This window comes from Haematobia irritans, chromosome 5 (assembly GCF_050003625.1).
Source record: "Haematobia irritans isolate KBUSLIRL chromosome 5, ASM5000362v1, whole genome shotgun sequence".
Classification (NCBI taxonomy): Eukaryota; Metazoa; Arthropoda; class Insecta; order Diptera; family Muscidae; genus Haematobia; species Haematobia irritans.
Window position 1 is genome coordinate 24,186,989 of NC_134401.1, and position 17,625 is coordinate 24,204,613.

At 35.0% G+C, this 17,625-nt stretch overlaps 2 protein-coding genes across 2 annotated transcripts; both read right to left on the reverse strand.

The window, feature by feature from the left end:
* Positions 1-2,269: 2,269 nt before the first annotated feature.
* Positions 2,270-7,172, reverse strand: LOC142240829 (alpha-tocopherol transfer protein-like). Its single transcript, XM_075312574.1, has 3 exons — positions 6,836-7,172; positions 2,661-3,033; positions 2,270-2,592 (listed from the first exon to the last, which is right to left on the reverse strand). Exons 1-3 carry the CDS (start codon positions 7,132-7,134, stop codon positions 2,335-2,337), a joined length of 930 nt encoding a protein of 309 aa, XP_075168689.1. The 5' UTR covers positions 7,135-7,172; the 3' UTR covers positions 2,270-2,334.
* A 4,729-nt stretch (positions 7,173-11,901) lies between these two features.
* On the reverse strand, positions 11,902-17,045 carry LOC142240617 (alpha-tocopherol transfer protein-like). Its single transcript, XM_075312321.1, has 3 exons — positions 16,710-17,045; positions 12,324-12,696; positions 11,902-12,249 (listed from the first exon to the last, which is right to left on the reverse strand). The coding sequence occupies exons 1-3, from the start codon at positions 17,006-17,008 to the stop codon at positions 11,992-11,994; spliced, it is 930 nt and encodes a 309-aa protein (XP_075168436.1). The 5' UTR covers positions 17,009-17,045; the 3' UTR covers positions 11,902-11,991.
* Positions 17,046-17,625: the final 580 nt, after the last annotated feature.

Consider the following 17,625-nt stretch of genomic DNA (forward strand, 5'->3'; position numbering starts at 1 on the left):
AGATGAATTGTTCTCCGAAGTTTTCCCTCAAAATGGCCATAGAATCGCGAGCTGTGTGGCATGTAGCGCCATCTTGTTGAAACCACATGTCAACCAAGTTCAGTTCTTCCATTTTTGGCAACAAAAAGTTTGTTAGCATCGAACGATAGCGATCGCCATTCACCGTAACGTTGCGTCCAACAGCATCTTTGAAAAAATACGGTCCAATGATTCCACCAGCGTACAAACCACACCAAACAGTGCATTTTTCGGGATGCATGGGCAGTTCTTGAACGGCTTCTGGTTGCTCTTCACTCCAAATGCGGCAATTTTGCTTATTTACGTAGCCATTCAACCAGAAATGAGCCTCATCGCTGAACAAAATTTGTCGATAAAAAAGCGGATTTTCTGCCAACTTTTCTAGGGCCCATTCACTGAAAATTCGACGTTGTGGCAGATCGTTCGGCTATTCATGATGAAATGTCAAAGCATACTGAGCATCTTTCTCTTTGACACCATGTCTGAAATCCCACGTGATCTGTCAAATACTAATGCATGAAAATCCTAACCTCAAAAGAATCACCCTTTATAAGGTCAAAACGACTTCGTTGAAAAGTTTATCGACTTTTGGCGAATGATGAAAATTTTATATTAGAGAAATGTCTTAACATTGTTTCTAAAATGGATGTTAGTCCATATGCACTCTATGTTAGACAAAAAAAATCAAATTAAACACCTACATAAGCCAATTCAGTTCTTGACTGGTATATATAGAGGAGTCTATTTATAATTACGAACCAATATGCAAAAATTTTCGCATATTAATTGAAAGACAAAATTTCAACTGGAAGAAAATTGTAACTCCAAGTACCTTCGGAGATTAAATCTGGGGATTGGTTTATAAATATTTGGGGCTATATATACCCAGCAAAAAATTTGGATTAAAGCACAAATTTAAAAGCACTTCCAAAAAGTAGTGTAGTGCAAATTCTTTAAATTTTGCCGAAAAAATTCTTAATCCTTTCTAGAAGAATTGCGAATTTTTTAAAATATTTGATGTCAAACGTTTCAGACAAGCGTTATAATGCATTAAAAATCATAAAAAATTTTAAAAATTATTTATTGGTCAAAATATCACAAAATTTATTTATTCAATCACTGGATTCGCAACACATCTTAAGAAGTGATGCAAATTCAGTGCAACGGCTGTTGATATGGTGGACATTCGTCCTATGACAAGCCAATGTTAAAATCATTGCTTCTCCTCCAATTTTTGCACCACTTCCGGATCCAAAAAGAACATTTTCACTACTTTTTGGCGACGCTTTTTTTGCTGGGTAATTATGGGCCGATATGGATCATTTTTGCATAGTTATTCGAAACCATATATTGACATCACGTACCAAAATTCAACCGGATCGGATGAATTTTGCATTTTCAGGTACCTCCTCAAATTTGGTGAACGGTTTATATGGGGGCTATATATAATTATCGACCGCTATGGACTAATTTTTCCATAGTTGTTAGAGGCCGTATAATAACACTATATACCAAATTTAAACCGAATCAGATGAAAATTGCTCCCCAAGGCTCGGCAAGCCAAATTTGGGTATCGATTTATATGGGGGGCTATATATAATTATGGACCGATATGGAACAATTATAACATGGTTCTTAGAGGCCATATAGTTACACCACGTACCAAATATCAACCGGATCGGATGGAATTTGCTCCTCCAAGAGGCTCCACAAGACAAATCTGGGGATCGGTTTATATGAGGACTATACCTAAACGTGATTCGATATGGCTCATTTGCAATACCATTCGACCTATATCAATAACAACTATTTGTGCCAACTTTCAAATCGTTATTTTTTTCTTTCAGAGGTTGGTGTGATTTCAACAGACGGACAGCGCTAGATCGACTCCGAATTTCACCATGACCCAAAATTTATAAACTTTACGGGGTCTGAAGCCAATATTTCGATGTTTCACAAACGGAATGACAAAGTTAACATACCCCACCCCGTGGAGGGTATAAATACCGTTTCTAATAAATAAACCATAAATTCGGGATAAGCGATTCAACCAATATTTCCATATTTTTTATTTACTTTAAAATTTATATTTCCAAAAGAAATGTTTGGTTATTAAAAATGTCGTTCCCCAGAAAAGAAAACTCTTCTTTCAATGTAGCACTTATTGGTATCTCTGGTATCCATTTTGGGGCTTCTAACGTTAGGATTTCACACTCTCCTCCTTTTAATTTGTTTATATGTTTGAGCAAAATTTGTTTTTCTTTTTTTTTCTTACATTTATTAAAACCTCATCCTTACAAATACTATCAAATATGTTTAGTCAACGTCCAATTTACGGAAGGAACCATCAATTCCAAATATGCTATTGAAATCAATAGCTTTTCCCGGCCGTAATTTCTCATCGGTACCGTAGTCAGCATTCTTCTTGAAATATTCTCTATATTGATCTAATTTCTGCTCCCACATCTTAGTGATTTCCTCAATGGATCCATTTTCTCCGCCATACTCTTTGGGTAAATATTTCAAAGGTACATGCTGCGTCAATAATTCCATTTTATTACCATGAACATACATCTAGAAAAATACAATAAAAAAAAATAATTTTTAAATGCTTTTTGTTAAAATTCTTTAAATGAACATACTCGACTTTGTTGTTTAGCAGACATCATAGGCTTGATCATATTGAAGACTGGTTCAAATCCCGTTGGGGTATTTATGAAATGTTGTGCCTTAGGTCTAATTGGCAATGCTTCTTCAGAGAATACAGTCATTTTCTTTGCCAACGAAGGAGTCATTTGAAAGAAATGTGCCATGGTAGCCTTTTCAAAATCTCCAATGAAAACAACACCATTAACATTGATATAGTCATCTTCCAATAATACAATCTCTTGCAATGTTTGGAACAACAGCATTACATCTTCTGCACTGTATTTATCGCACGAATATAGGCCCATGCGCATTATACATATACGAGGGCCGTTTTCATTTAGCGGAGTGGGTAAATAGAGCCACGTTCTAGGAAGATGAAAGTTTTATATATTATATTAATAATTGCTAATTAAAGTTAGTCTATAAATTGTGATGACCCTAGGAATTAACACAAAAAATAATAATAAAAAAAAAAATAAATTCTTTCCTCCGAAACGAAATTTTATTTTATTTTATTGGTAGAGAGATATCCAACCTCTTTTTCTCTCCAAAGACAAATATAATAGTTTTAATTAGGCATAACAACATGTTTAAATTAACACAAAAAAAAACTGGTATATACGGACGTAAGTTCGGCCAGGCCGAAGCTTATGTACCCTCCATCATGGATTGCGTAGAAACTTCTTCTAAACACTGCCATCCACAATCGAATTACTTAAGTTGCGGTAACGCTTGCCGATGGCAAGGTATCTTAAAACCTCCTAACACCATCTTTGGTGTTAGGAGGTTTCTATAGAAAGAAAATTTTGACAAAAATTTCTACAGAAATACAATTTTAACAAAATTTTCTATAGAAATAAACTTTTGACAAAATTTTCTATAGAAATAAAATCTTGGTAGATTATTTTTGGCTCGATTGGCAACCATGATTATGAACCGAATGAAATTTGAACCAAATTTTCTATAGAAATAAAATTTTGACAATGATGAAAATTTTATTATGAACCGAATAAAATTTTAACAAAATTTTCTCTAGAAATAAAATTTTGACAAAATTTTCTATAGAAATAAAATTTTGACAAAATTTTCTATAGAAATAAAATTTTGGTAGATTATTTTTGGCTCTAGTGGCAACCATGATTATGAACAGATATGGACCAATTTTTGTGTGATTGGACCAATTTTGGTATGGTTGTTAGCGACCATATACTAACACCACGTTCCTAATTTGATCATCCGGATCGGATGAATTTTGCTCCTCCAAGAGGTTCCGGAGGTCAAATCTGGAGAACGTTTTATATGAGGGCTATATATAATAATGGACCGATATGGACCAATTCTGGCACGATTGTTAAAGATCATATACTAACACCATGTTCCAAATTACAACCGGATTGGATGAAATTTGCTTCTCTTGGAGACTTCGCACGCCAAATCTGGGGATCGGTTTATATGGGGGCTATATATAATTATGGACCGATGTGGATCACTTTTTGCATGGTTGTTAGAGACCATATACCAACACCATGTTTCAAATTTCAGCCGGATCGGATGAAGTATGCTTCTCTTTGATGCTCTTATATGGAGCTATATATAATTATGGACCGATGTGGACCAATTTTTGCATGGTTGTTAGAGACCATATACCAACACCATGTACCAAATTTCAGCCGGATCGGATGAAATTTGCTTCTCTTTGAGGCTCCGCAAGCCAAATCTGGGGATCGGTTTATATGGGGGCTATATATAATTATGGACCGATGTGGATAAATTTTTGCATGGTTGTTAGAGACCATATACCAACACCATGTACCAAATTTCAGCAAGATCGGATGAAATTTTCTTCTCTTAGAGGCTCCACAAGCCAAATCTGGGGATCGGTTTATATGGGGGCTATATATAATTTAGGACCTATATGGACCAATTTTTGCATAGTTGTTAGAGACCATATACCAACATCATGTACCAAATTTCAGCCGGATCGGATGAAATTTGCTTCACTTTTAGGCTCCGCAATCCAAATCTGGGGATCGGTTTATATGGGGGCTATATATAATTATGGACCGATGTGGACCAATTTTTGCATGGTTGTTAGAGACCATATACCAACACCATATACCAAATTTCAGCAAGATCGGATGAAATTTGCTACTCTTTGAGGCTTCGCAAGCCAAATCTGGGGATTGGTTTATATGGGGGCTATATATAATTATGGACCGATGTGGACCAATTTTTGCATGATTGTTAGAGACCATATACCAACACTATGTACCAAATTTCAGCCGGATCGGATGAAATATGCTTCTCTTAGAGGCTCCACAAGCCAAATCTGGGGATCAGTTTATATGGGGGCTATATATAATTAAGAACCGATATGGACCAATTTTTGCATGGCTGTTAGAGACCATATACCAACATCATGTACCAAATTTCAGCCGGATCGGATGAAATTTTCTTCTTTTTGAGGCTCCGCAAGCCAAATCTGGGGATCGGTTTATATGGGGCTATATATAATTATGGACCGATATGGCCCATTTTCAATACCATCCGACCTACATCGATGGCAACTACTTGTGCCAAGTTTCAAGTCGATAGCTTGTTTCGTTCGGAAGTTAGCGTGATTTCAACAGACGGACGGTCGGACGGACATGCTTAGATCGACTCAGAATTTCACCACGACCCAGAATATATATACTTTATGGGTTCTTAGAGCAATATTTCGATGTGTTACAAACGGAATGACAAAGTTAATATTCCCCCATCCTATGATGGAGGGTATAATAATTCTTTCCTCCGAAACGAAATTTTATTTTACTGGTAGAGATCATCCACTCTCCTTTTCTCTCCAAAGGCGAATATAACAGTTTTAATTAGACATAAAAACATATTTGATTAAAAAATTAATTGATTTGATTTGAAAATATAATTTCATTTTTTAATCGATTCAATTAAAATTTTATTAAATGTTATAATTATAAATTAAAAATTATAAATTTTTTAATTGATTCAAATAAAAATTTAATTGATATCGTTTGGAAAACTCAATTAATTTATTAATTGATTCGATCACGAATTTAATTGATGTCGTTTGGAAAATTCAATCAATTTTTTAATTGATCCAATTAATTATTTAGTTAAACTTCAATACAATTGTCAATTAATTTTTTAATGACATCAGTTAAAAATTAATTGAGTTTAAACTGTTTTCTTAACTAGCTTTGTGTTTGATTAAAAAATGATTGTTTCAATTAATTTTTTAATTGAAGATGTAACTATTTTCAATCACTTTCTTAATTGACTTTGCGTTTTTACTTTGATTAAAAACTTGATTGTATCAATTAATTTTTTTTTATTTTATTTTTTATTTAAGAAATGTAATCATTATTTTTAATTGACTTTGTCTTCCGAGTTTGATTAAAAGGTTAATTGTATCAATTAATTTTTTTAAATCCAGTGAATAGGAATTGACCACAAAACCGGCAGATTATTACGCGCAACTAACAATTCGAATGGTCAAAGCAAAAGAGAATGCACAGAAAAAATGTTCGCCAAAACATTTCAAATTAAAATATTAATTGAATTTTCAAAAATATTCAATTGATTCAACACATTTTTTTAAAAACATAAATCAATCACAAAAATTAATAGCTTCATAAAATCTAAATTGGATCAATTATTTGTTTAACTGACTTCGGAGAATCACATTTGTGTGATTGAAGACATTTCAATTAAAAATTAATTCGATCGATTAATTTCGTGGGGGAAACCAAAAATTATTGTTTTGTGTGTAGGATCTGAATTATATTTACAAGATCCGATATATTAACATCCGTTTGAATGAGTTAAGCCATCTGTAGGAGAAGGTGGCCAACGCCACCAAACAAATTTGCTCATCATTACATCAATGACCTTCCAGTGTTTGTCATATCAACTATCACTACAACTTACGGCGCTCTCTCTCGCAGACACCAATATTAAATCAATGTCAATGACTTCAATAATATCGAAGTCTCAGCGGAACCATCTAACAAACCATTTCTTGTACACAAAGATAAATAATGATTAGTAAATGAACAACTTGATGATCCCTTAGCAAAATTGATAAGGAAAGAACACACTTGCAATATTGAATTCTAATCTTAGCTATTCACAAGTTTAGTTTACTTACCCCATACGAATGAGTTCTCTCAATTTTGGATCGTCAACATTGGTGGCACAAAATATTTCGGGAAATTTACTTTTCAATGTGAAAAATTTATCAATTTTAGCCTTTGCCCTCTCCAAACTATATTTGCATCCACGCAGAAATGCCACTAGAAATTGATCATCTGTGTTTGCCTTCAAATGTGGTTGCTGTGCAATCCATTCCTTGAGCGCTGTCAAATCTTCGACAAGGCGAGAAGGTATCTCACCCAATTCGGCTGCGGCCTTTTGTAAATCCTCATTCAGCGGTCTTATATTGGCCATATTATCGCGGCTATTAACGGCAAACGACTGAATTTTTGAAATGGGTTAACTTTTCAAATATGTCCAATGTCAATTATTATCGTGAATATAGAAAGCCATAAGATAAGACCAATTAGATTATATTAACCAAAGTCATTGAACGCTAATAAAAATGAGAGAGAAAAATTATCGCAACTTCATTTTATAATAATGCCAGTATATTCAAATAGCGCAAGAGAAAATCTAATAAAATAAATACGAAAGAGCTAAAATCCGTCATAGCCGACTATAAGGGTACATATAAACAATTGAACAATTTGAAATTCTCTAGAATACAGAGTTGGACATATGGCGAGAACGGATACAATACACATTGAAAATTGAGCTTAAAAGTTTTACTGGAAAGAGTCAAGGAGTTGCTTCGCTTGCACGAAAGTAAGCAGTTACTGAATTTCGTTTTCTTCGTCTTCTTTCGTTTCGATTGGCCGCCAGAACTCTAGTGTTGCCGTATATCGCTCCCCGCTTGAGGGCCATGGGTTCAAAATAAATAACATTCGTTTATCGGAATAAGAATAGACGAAAAAACGGTAAATTATTACGCGCAGCTAACAATTCGACCGGCCCAGAGAATGGTCAAAGCAAAAGTGAATGGAATTTGAATTTTTTCGTCATTTTAATTGACAAACTAAAAAATTGAACACCAGAACCCCAGTGCTGCTGTAAGGGGCGATGTTCGCTCGGCCTTGGGTTTAAAATATATGTCGAATATTATCGAGAAAATGCCTTAAAGACAATTTTGAAGCCCTGGGCAGACAAACTTTTCGGCCACAGGCCATGGACATTCAAACAGGACACAGAAAGCATTAATCAAGAATGCCTTAAAAAGAAGGCTTCTCGCTTCAATAACCACCAAAAGTCTAGATCTCAATTCGTTGAACTTTTGCTAAAATATTAAAATCTAATTTATTCTAAAATTAGATGTTATTTTCGACATTTTTTACACAACTCACCCTCTTTATAGTTCTCTGTTAGGTTGTCACGGACATATTGTACTGCTCAGCTTATCTTGATGAGAGATTTGTGGTGGTCTATGATCATCTATGGAGTTGAGGAATATACTGTCCAAGGATTTTATTACAGAATGACTGTCTGAGTGTTTATTCATGCTTAAATTACACGCAGAGAAGGAATATGATCACCTCAAACATGTTTCAAGAGCAAAATGTTATTTTTGGACAATGAACATGAAACATTTTTGTCACAAACGTGGTATATATTAGACAAAAAAAGCAGATTAAATACACTGAAAAAACTATTGTCTTGAGATCAAAGATTTCATGTCTTTAAAATACGAATGCAAATTTTGCTGAGCATAGAAGACGCATTTCTTTAATGTAAAGTTTTTTTCCTTTTCCAAAAGTCGATAAACTTTTCGATGAAGTCGTATTGACCTTATAATTAAGTGATTTCACTTAAAAATGGGTATCATAACATGAAAGAAAAAATGTTTGGGCTAAGGTCAACTTAACTTTAATAATTCAGAAAAATTCTTTAAATTTAATGAAATTGTCTTTAAATTTGTTGTCTTTTTGCATCTCGATTACAACGAAAACAATCGTTCAAATATAGGACATGTTTTTCAACACTTTATTTTAAAGACATTTTTTACTTGAAACATAGCATAATTTCTACTGGAAGTCGGGTCTTAATTTAGAAAATAAAGTTGTCGTTAACTCGTTTTTAAAGGACTTTGATAGCATATGAAGAAAAAAAGCTGAAAAAGCGAAAAATTAATATTTGCTTCCTAGAAGCAAGTACACAAAACCCAAATTTAAAAGAGAATTGTGTCTTAAAAGTATCCCTACTTGTATTCTCCGCTTCTTTGGCTCGGAATCAATACCAAAATTTTTAAAGTAAAGACAAAATCTTTGGAACCGGGCATGCTTTTTTTTCAGTATACGTATATAATTTAATCCTTGACTGGTATATGTATGGGGAAGTCTACAAATAATTACAATTCGATATGAACTTTTGCGCGGTAATTAGAGAGCCAGAATTGAAATATGGGGGGTCGCTTTATACGGAGCTATATACACTAATGAACCGATATGAACCAATTATTGTGTGATTGTGGATCGGTTTATCTTGGAGCTGTATACATCTATAGACCGAGTTGGACCATGTTTGGCATGGTTATTATCGGCCATATACTAGCACAATGTACCAAATTTCAACCGAATCGGATGAATTTTGCTCCTCCAAGAGGCTCCGGAGGTCAAATCTGGGAATCGGCTGATATGGGGCTATATATAATTATGGACCGATATGGACTAATTTTTTCATAGTTGCTAGAGACCATATACTAACACTACATACCAAATTTCAACCGAATCGGATGAATTTTGCTCCTCCAATAGGCTCCGGAGGTAAAATCTGGAGATCGGTTTATATGGGAGCTATATATAATTATGGACCGATATGGATAAATTTTCACATGGTTGTTAGAGACCATATACCAACACCACGTACAAAATTTCAACATGATCCGATTAATTTTGTTCCCCCAATAGGCTCCGGAGGTAAAATCTGGGGATCGGTTTATATGGGGGCTATATATAATTATGGACCGATATAGACTAATTTTTTCATAGTTGCTAGAGACCATATACTAACACCACGTACCAAATTTCAACCGGATCCGATTAATTTTGTTCCTCCAATAGGCTCCGGAGGTAAAATCTGGGGATCGGTTTGTATGGGGGCTATATATAATTATGGACCGATATGAACCAATTTTGACATGGTTGTTAAAGACCCTATACTAACAAAACATACAAAAATTTCAACCTGATCGGATGGCTCCGGAGTTCAAATATGGGGATCGGTTTTTATGGGTACTATACGTAAACGTGGTCCGATATGGCCCATTTGCAATACCATTCGACCTGCATCAATAAAAATTACTTGTGCCAAGTTTCAAGTCGATAGCTTGTTCCGTTTGGAAGTTAGCGTGATTTCCACAGACGGACGGACGGACATAGATAAATTGACTCAGAATTTCACCACGACCCAGAATATATATACTTTATGGCGTCTTAGACCAATATTTCGATGTGTTACAAACGGAATGACAAAGTTAATATACCCCCATCTTATGGTGGAGGGTATAAAAATTATTGATTTTTTTTGGAAAAATTATTTGGTTTTTTAATAAAAAAATTAATTGATACAATCAATTCTTCAATCAAAATAAAAACACTAAATCAATTAAGAAAGTGATTGAAGATAGATACGTCATTAATTAAAAAATTAATTTAAACAATAATTTTGTCTAATCAAACTAAGAACATACAGTTAGTTACGAAAATGTGTAAACATTTTCGCGTTTTATTAGACAATTAATTGTTCCAATTAAAAATTACAAAACCCATTTAGTTAAGTTTTCCAATCGACATCAACAAAATTAATTGGATTAATTAATTTCGTGATTCAATCAGATGTTTTTGAGTGGATTTTTGGGATATTTTTAATTTATGAAATTTGTTCATACAATTTATGAATTATATCATAGGACTTCTTTGTAAACAGTATTCATAAACGGTGATACGGTCAAAATTTGGTCAAGGGAAAACGCGTGTAAATCGGTGAAATCGTTTATTTAAAAAATCAAATTAAATTTCTTTTTCAAGTTCAATTAGTATAAAATTCAGGAAAAATATTCAGTTAGGCTTTCGATTTTCCAAATCCGAATTGCCGGGCCTCACGCTTGACAACTGCCATCAGATTTTGTACAGCCACCTTGTCCACCGTCTTCGCCGCACCAGTTTGCCTTGAACTGTTGCTCGTCCTTAGCAGTGTTTTTGGTCTTTTTTAGGTTCCGCTTGACAATAGCCCAGTATTTCTCAATTGGGCGGAGCTCTGGCGTGTTGGGAGGGTTCTTGTCCTTGGGAACCACCTGCGGCGTACCACTCCATGGCCTTTTTACCGTAATGGCAAGATGCCAAATCCGGCCAAAACAGTACGGAACAACCGTGTTTCTTCAGGAAAGACAGCAGACGTTTATTCAAACACTCTTTCACGTAAATTTCTTGGTTGCCGGAAGCTATGAAAATGCTGCTTTTCAAGCCACAGGTACAGATGGCTTGCCAAACCAGATATTTCTTTGCGAACTTTGACAGTTTTATGTGCTTGAAAATATCTGCTACCTTTCCCCTTCCTTTTGCCGTATAAAATTCCTGTCCCGGAAGCTGCTTGTAGTCGGCTTTGACGTAGGTTTCGTCATCCATTACCGCGCAGTCAAACTTCGTCAGCATTGTCGTGTACAGCCTCCGGGAGCGCGCTTTGGCCGTCGTATTTTGTTTATCATCGCGATTTGGAGTCACTACTTTCTTGTAAGTCGATAGTCCGGCTCGTTTTTTGGCTCGATGCACGCTTGTAGACGATACACCCAGCTTATTTGCGGCATCTCGGAGAGAGAGGTTAGGGTTTCGCTTGAAACTACCGGCAACTCTCTTTGTCGTCTCAGCGGCTTCCGGTTTTCGATTTCCCCCCCGAATCCAGACTTCCTGGCTGTCGATAAACGTTCCGCAAACACTTTAATTACATTTGTAACGGTTGATTTGGCAACTTTTAGCGATTTTGCCAGCTTTGCCTTCAAAATGAGGGGTGTTCAGGTTTTTTAAATGCAAAATTGAAAGAAATACGTCAAGTTTATATTGACCAAATTTTGACCGTATCACCCTTTAAAATAAATGATTTTTTTTTTCTTTTTTTGTATACGAGCTTCGGTCTTTTTTTTAGAATACTTTTTTTATTGTTTTTTTCAAGAATAAAAAAACACAATTATTCAAAAACATCCTTAAATATATCATCAATTAGTCAATCAAAATCCAATTTACGAAAAGAACCATCAACACCAAATATACTATTGAAATCAAGAGCTTTTCCCGGTCGCAGTTTCTCATCGGTACCATATTCAGAATTCTTCTTGAAGTATTCTCGATATTTATTCAATTTCTGCTCCCATTCCACAGATAATTCCTCCAGAGAACCATTTTCTCCACCATATTCTTTGGGTAAATATTTCAAAGGGATCTGTTGTTGCAATGCTTCCATTTTATTGCCATGAACAAAGAGCTATAAATTCAGTGATATTGTAAAAAATCTTTAAAAATAGAATTAAATTAAAAATGACCGATTTTCGAACTTACCCTACTTTGTTGTTTGGCTGACATCATAGGTTTGATCATATTGAAAACGGGTTCAAAACCTACTGGGGTATTTACGAAATGTTGACCCTTAGGCCTAACTGGCATTGCTTCCTCGGAGAACACTGTCATTTTCTTGGCCAACGAAGGTGTCATTTGAAAGAACTGAGTCAAAGTGGCATTAGCAAAATCACATATAAACACCACACCATTTACATTGGAATAATCGTCTTCGAGCAACATCATCTCTTGCATGGTAAAGAAGTATTGTATTACATCTTCACCGGTATATTTTTCGGGTGAATAGAGTCCCAAACGCATTACACATATCCTAGGTCCATTTTCATTCAGAGGGGTGGGTAAATAAAGCCACATTCTAAGAGAGAAAAAACAAAAGTAAAAATATTTTGAATTTCAAACTTCCATTCAGCCTTAAATTTCCAAAACATGGCCTTTGTAAGGGTAGTTCAAAAGCAAAAGTGGGTATAATACATTAGCTCGGGAAGAACTTCACCACAAAGGAGGCAGAGGCGTAGGTCATCTCGTTAATGAGATAAAGGGAGCACATACATTTCTAATGACTAAAAGACTTTTCTGGGACCTAGTTTTTGAAAAATTTTAATTGATACTAATAGGTTGGCTGATAAGTCCCCGGTCTAACAAAGAAAAACACATTTTTTTGTCAAAATTCGTTTTTATTATTCAACATAGATCCCTTCAAGAGCGATACAAGGATTATAACGACCTTCCAATTTTTTGATACCATTTTGGTAGTACTCCTTCGGTTTTGCCTCAAAATAGGCCTCAGTTTCGGCGATCACCTCTTCATTGCAGCCAAATTTTTCCCTGCGAGCATCCTTTTGAGGTCTGAGAAAAAGAAAAAGTCGCTAGGGGCCAGATCTGGAGAATACGGTGGGTGGGGAAGCAATTCGAAGCGCAATTCATGAATTTTTGCCATCGTTCTAAATGACTTGTGCGCGGTGCGTTGTCTTATTGGAACAACACTTTTTTCTTCTTCATATGGGACTGTTTTGCCGCGATTTTGACCTTCAAACGCTCCAATAACGCCATATAATAGTCACTGTTGATGGTTTTTCCCTTCTCAAGATAATCGATAAAAATTATTCCATGCGCATCCCAAAAAACAGAGGCCATTACTTTGCCAGCGGACTTTTGAGTCTTTCCACGCTTCGGAGACGGTTCACCAGTCGCTGTCCACTCAGCCGACTGTCGATTGGACTCAGGAGTGTAGTGATGGAGCCATGTTTCATCCATTGTCACATATCGACGGAAAAACTCGGGTGTATTACGAGTTAACAGCTGCAAACACCGCTCAGAATCATCAACACGTTGTTGTTTTTGGTCAAATGTGAGCTCGCGCGACACCCAATTTGCACAGAGCTTCCGCATAGACAAATATTGATGAATGATATGACCAACACGTTCCTTTGATATCTTTAAAGCCTCTGCTATCTCGATCAACTTCATTTTACGGTCATTCAAAATCATTTTGTGGATTTTTTTGATGTTTTCGTCGGTAACCGACTCTTTCGGGCGTCCACTGCGTTCACCGTCCTCCGTGCTCATTTCACCACGCTTGAATTTTGCATACCAATCAATTATTGTTGATTTCCCTGGGGCAGAGTCCGTCATTATCAAGCCAAGTTTTTGCTTCCACCGTATTTTTCCCCTTCAGAAAACAGTATTTTATCAAAACACGAAATTCCCTTTTTTCCATTTTTTCACAATAACAAAAGATGCTTCACAAAAGACGATCTATCTCACAAACTAATTAACTTACAGACGTAAAATTCTGACACGAATCATTTGAAGGTTGGTACTATATAAAAATAATATGCATTTAATACTAGCGACGCCATCTATGTGTCAGACCGAGACTTATCAGCCAACCTGTTATTAGCTTTAAGGGTGTAGCATATTATTGAGAATATTCCATGGGCGTAGCTGGGACGGTCAGTTACATTTAGACCAATTTTGTGGATCCATTTTCCGTCATTTCTAAGAAGAGCTATATGGTATAGCATATTATCCCCAAATTAGGGAAATCCCCTCTGCAAAATTCCAGTGTATAGCTCAGTCAGTTAATGCGAAATAGGGGTTGACATTAATGTACTTTTTAGTTTTTGAAGAAAAAAAAATATTTGATTTTATTAGCTTTAAGAGAGTAGAATATTATTTTGGTTTCATGGGCGTAACTGGTCATAAGTCTGTGGGATCAATTAGATCCATTTTGTAGGTAGATTCTCGGACATTTGTAGGAAGAGGTTAAAGGCAAATGTGGTTATAGTATATTAGACTCAAGCCTAGAGAATCCCCTCTCCAAATTCCAGAGATGCATATCATCCAATTTATTGGATAAAGCGGAGATGTGGATTTAATTTACTTTCTAATAAATAAAATATATTACTGGGTCATAGACTTGGAAATTTTTAAATGGTTCTATTTCCTCTAAGGGCGTAAAGTACTATTCAGAAAATTCCATGGACGTAACCGACTTTTATGTCTGGAAGGGCAAATATATTTAGACCCATTTTATGGGTCGCTTTACGTTAATTTCTAAGGAGAGTTAAAAGAGCAAAACTGGTTATTGCATATTAGCCTCAAACTTGGGGAATCGCCTCTCCAAAACGCCAAATCATCCAGTTAATGAGATAAAACATTGCTAGTGCACATTAAAAAAAAAAAATTAATTGAGTCTATTAGCTTTAACGGCTTAGAATATTATTCTGAAGATTACATGGGCTCGGTTTTAAGTCTAGGGGTGTCAGTTATAGTTAGACCCATTTTGTGGTTCGATTTTCGGGCATTTGTTAAAAGGCAAAAATTGGTATAACATATTAGTCTCTTTAATGCATTAATGCATTTTCTAACAACTAAAAAGCATTGGTGGGGCATAACTTTTGAAAATTTTTATTTCAGTCTATTGGCTTTAAGGGCTTCAAATACTATTCTGAAGGTTCCATGGGCGTAGCTGGGTTTTATATCTGATCGTGTCAGCTATATTTAGACCCAGTATAATTTTGGGCATTTCTAAGAAAAGTTAGAAGCAAAAGTGGTAATAGCATATTAGCCTCAAGTTAGTAGGAGAACCAAAATGCCAGAGGCGTATGTCATGAGATAAAGAGGAAGGGAGTTAATGTGATTTCTAACAACTAAAACCATTGCTGGGGCATAGTTTTTTATAATTTTTTATTTGATTCTCTTAGCTTTAAGGGTGTAGATTATTATTCAGAAGATTTCATGAGCGTAGCTGGGTTTTACGTCAGGGGTCAATTATATTTAGACCCATTTCTAAGAAGATGTTAAAGGAAAAGTGACTATAGAATATAAGTTTCAAGCTGGGGGAATCCCCTCTCTAAAATGTCAGAGGCTTAGGTCCAGCTAATTAGTGAAAGGGGGATATTCATGTTTAAATTAACTTAAATTAGCCATTCCAAGTTTTTTATAAAGTTCGGTTAGTCGATTTTAACCATCATCGATTGGTAGATTTTTACCAAAGGCCGAGTTTTACTTTTTTTTGAGAAAAAATTGAATGCCGAAATGTTTATTTCGACCTTTGTATTCCTAGGGTGATAAACCCCAATGACTGCTCTCCAATCCAGTCTGTCATCAAAGTGAACGAAACTTAAGGTAGCGAAAACATTTTTGAATCTGCTTCGAAGTCGTGGCCAAAAAAGTATGTCAGTATGGATGTGCTGAAGAATGGAGCAAACTACTACCAAAAAAAAAAACTTTTCTTTCGGAACGAAATTTCCAAAGTATTTTCTTAAAGGACAAATAAAACCGAATTTATAATAAGCGTTGCAGAGATTTTCTTTAATCTTTTTAATTTGCCTTTAAAGAAAATGTTTTAGGTTCAAAGAAACATTCGTTTGTCCACAATTTCGTTCGTCACAAAAGAAAACTTTTCTTTCACTGCACGGGAAGATTACATTCCTATACCGGCTCAAAGCAATATCCAAGTGAATGGATAATAACTGGATAACTGAGATTACTTCCTCAGATTTTGGACGTTGAAATCAATAAAAAATCCTTTCCTCGTAAACGAAATTTTACACCAACTAAGTTTTTGTTGTGGTCAATCAAAGTTCGTTGGTAACAAAAGTGGCAATGGGTAGCAAGAAAAGTTAACTTCGTAAGTCCAATATTTCGTTTGGGAGGAAAGATTGTGAACGTTGAAATCAATAAAAAATCCTTTCATCGAAAACGAAATTTTACACCAACTAAGTTTTTGTTGTGGTCAATCAAAGTTCGTTGGTAACAAACGTGGCAATGGGTAGCAAGATAAGTAAACTTCGTAAGTCTAATATTTCGTTTGGGAGAAAAGATTTTTTTTTATTACATGCACTCATAAAATTCATAACTTACCCCAAACGCACTAGATCACGAAATTTCAGATCATCCACATTTGTAACAGAGAATGTTGTAGGAAATTTACTTTTGAGCGTAAAGAAACGATCTATTTTCGCTTTCGCTCGTTCCAAACTGTATTTGCAACCACGTAAAAATGCCACCAGGAACTGATCATCGGTATTGGCCCTCAAATGGGGTTGTTGTTTAATCCAGTCTTTAAGGGCAGCCAGATCTTTCTCAATTCTTTCGGGTACCTCACCAATTTCTGCAGCTGCTTTTTGTAGATTTTCATTAAGCGGTCTAATATTGGCCATGTTGACGTAAGTCTAAATGAAATAGAACTAAACTCAACTGAAATTGAAGAGGGAACTAAATCAAATATTATCGACAAAACCAAAAACAATAGAAAGCCAATAAGAAGATAAGACTGAAAATATTGGATTTGCATAGCATTTTATTAGAATTTAGAAATCCATTTTTATTATTATAAGTTCTTGTGTTAGGGACGAATTATTGATAGTTGGACATGACCAACAGGGATTTTGACCTTGATAGTATATTTCCAGAAGATAAGATATATATTAATCGAATGCACCTAAAAACCTTATACAAGGTAATTGTACAAATGCATATTTTTTTGCACAACAATTGATAATGAAATTAAATAAGATGATTATAAAATTAGATTAGCAATTATTAGTTTGTTCCACTATGGTGGTGAAAGTTATAAAAAAAACTCTTTAATTAAACTTAATTTTAAATATAGGATCGATATTAGATTCAATATAACAGTTTTCTGTTAAATATTTTTATATTAAATATATTTAAATATATACCTTCTGTGGATATTGCCAATTATAATTATAATACGTTTTTTTTTTCGAAAATGTGTAACGAACCAAAATCGAAAATGCTTAAATGATCGAGGAGT

Coding starts and splice junctions, on each gene's coding strand:
- LOC142240829 (XM_075312574.1), bottom strand. CDS start 7,134: ATGGCCAATATAAGACCGCTGAATGAGGATTTACAAAAGGCCGCAGCC. Junction 3,034..6,835: donor AGAGAACTCATTCGTATGGG/GTAAGTAAACTA, acceptor TCATCTTCCTAG/AACGTGGCTCTATTTACCCA. Junction 2,593..2,660: donor CTGCTAAACAACAAAGTCGA/GTATGTTCATTT, acceptor GTATTTTTCTAG/ATGTATGTTCATGGTAATAA.
- LOC142240617 (XM_075312321.1), bottom strand. CDS start 17,008: ATGGCCAATATTAGACCGCTTAATGAAAATCTACAAAAAGCAGCTGCA. Junction 12,697..16,709: donor CGTGATCTAGTGCGTTTGGG/GTAAGTTATGAA, acceptor TTTCTCTCTTAG/AATGTGGCTTTATTTACCCA. Junction 12,250..12,323: donor CAGCCAAACAACAAAGTAGG/GTAAGTTCGAAA, acceptor CTGAATTTATAG/CTCTTTGTTCATGGCAATAA.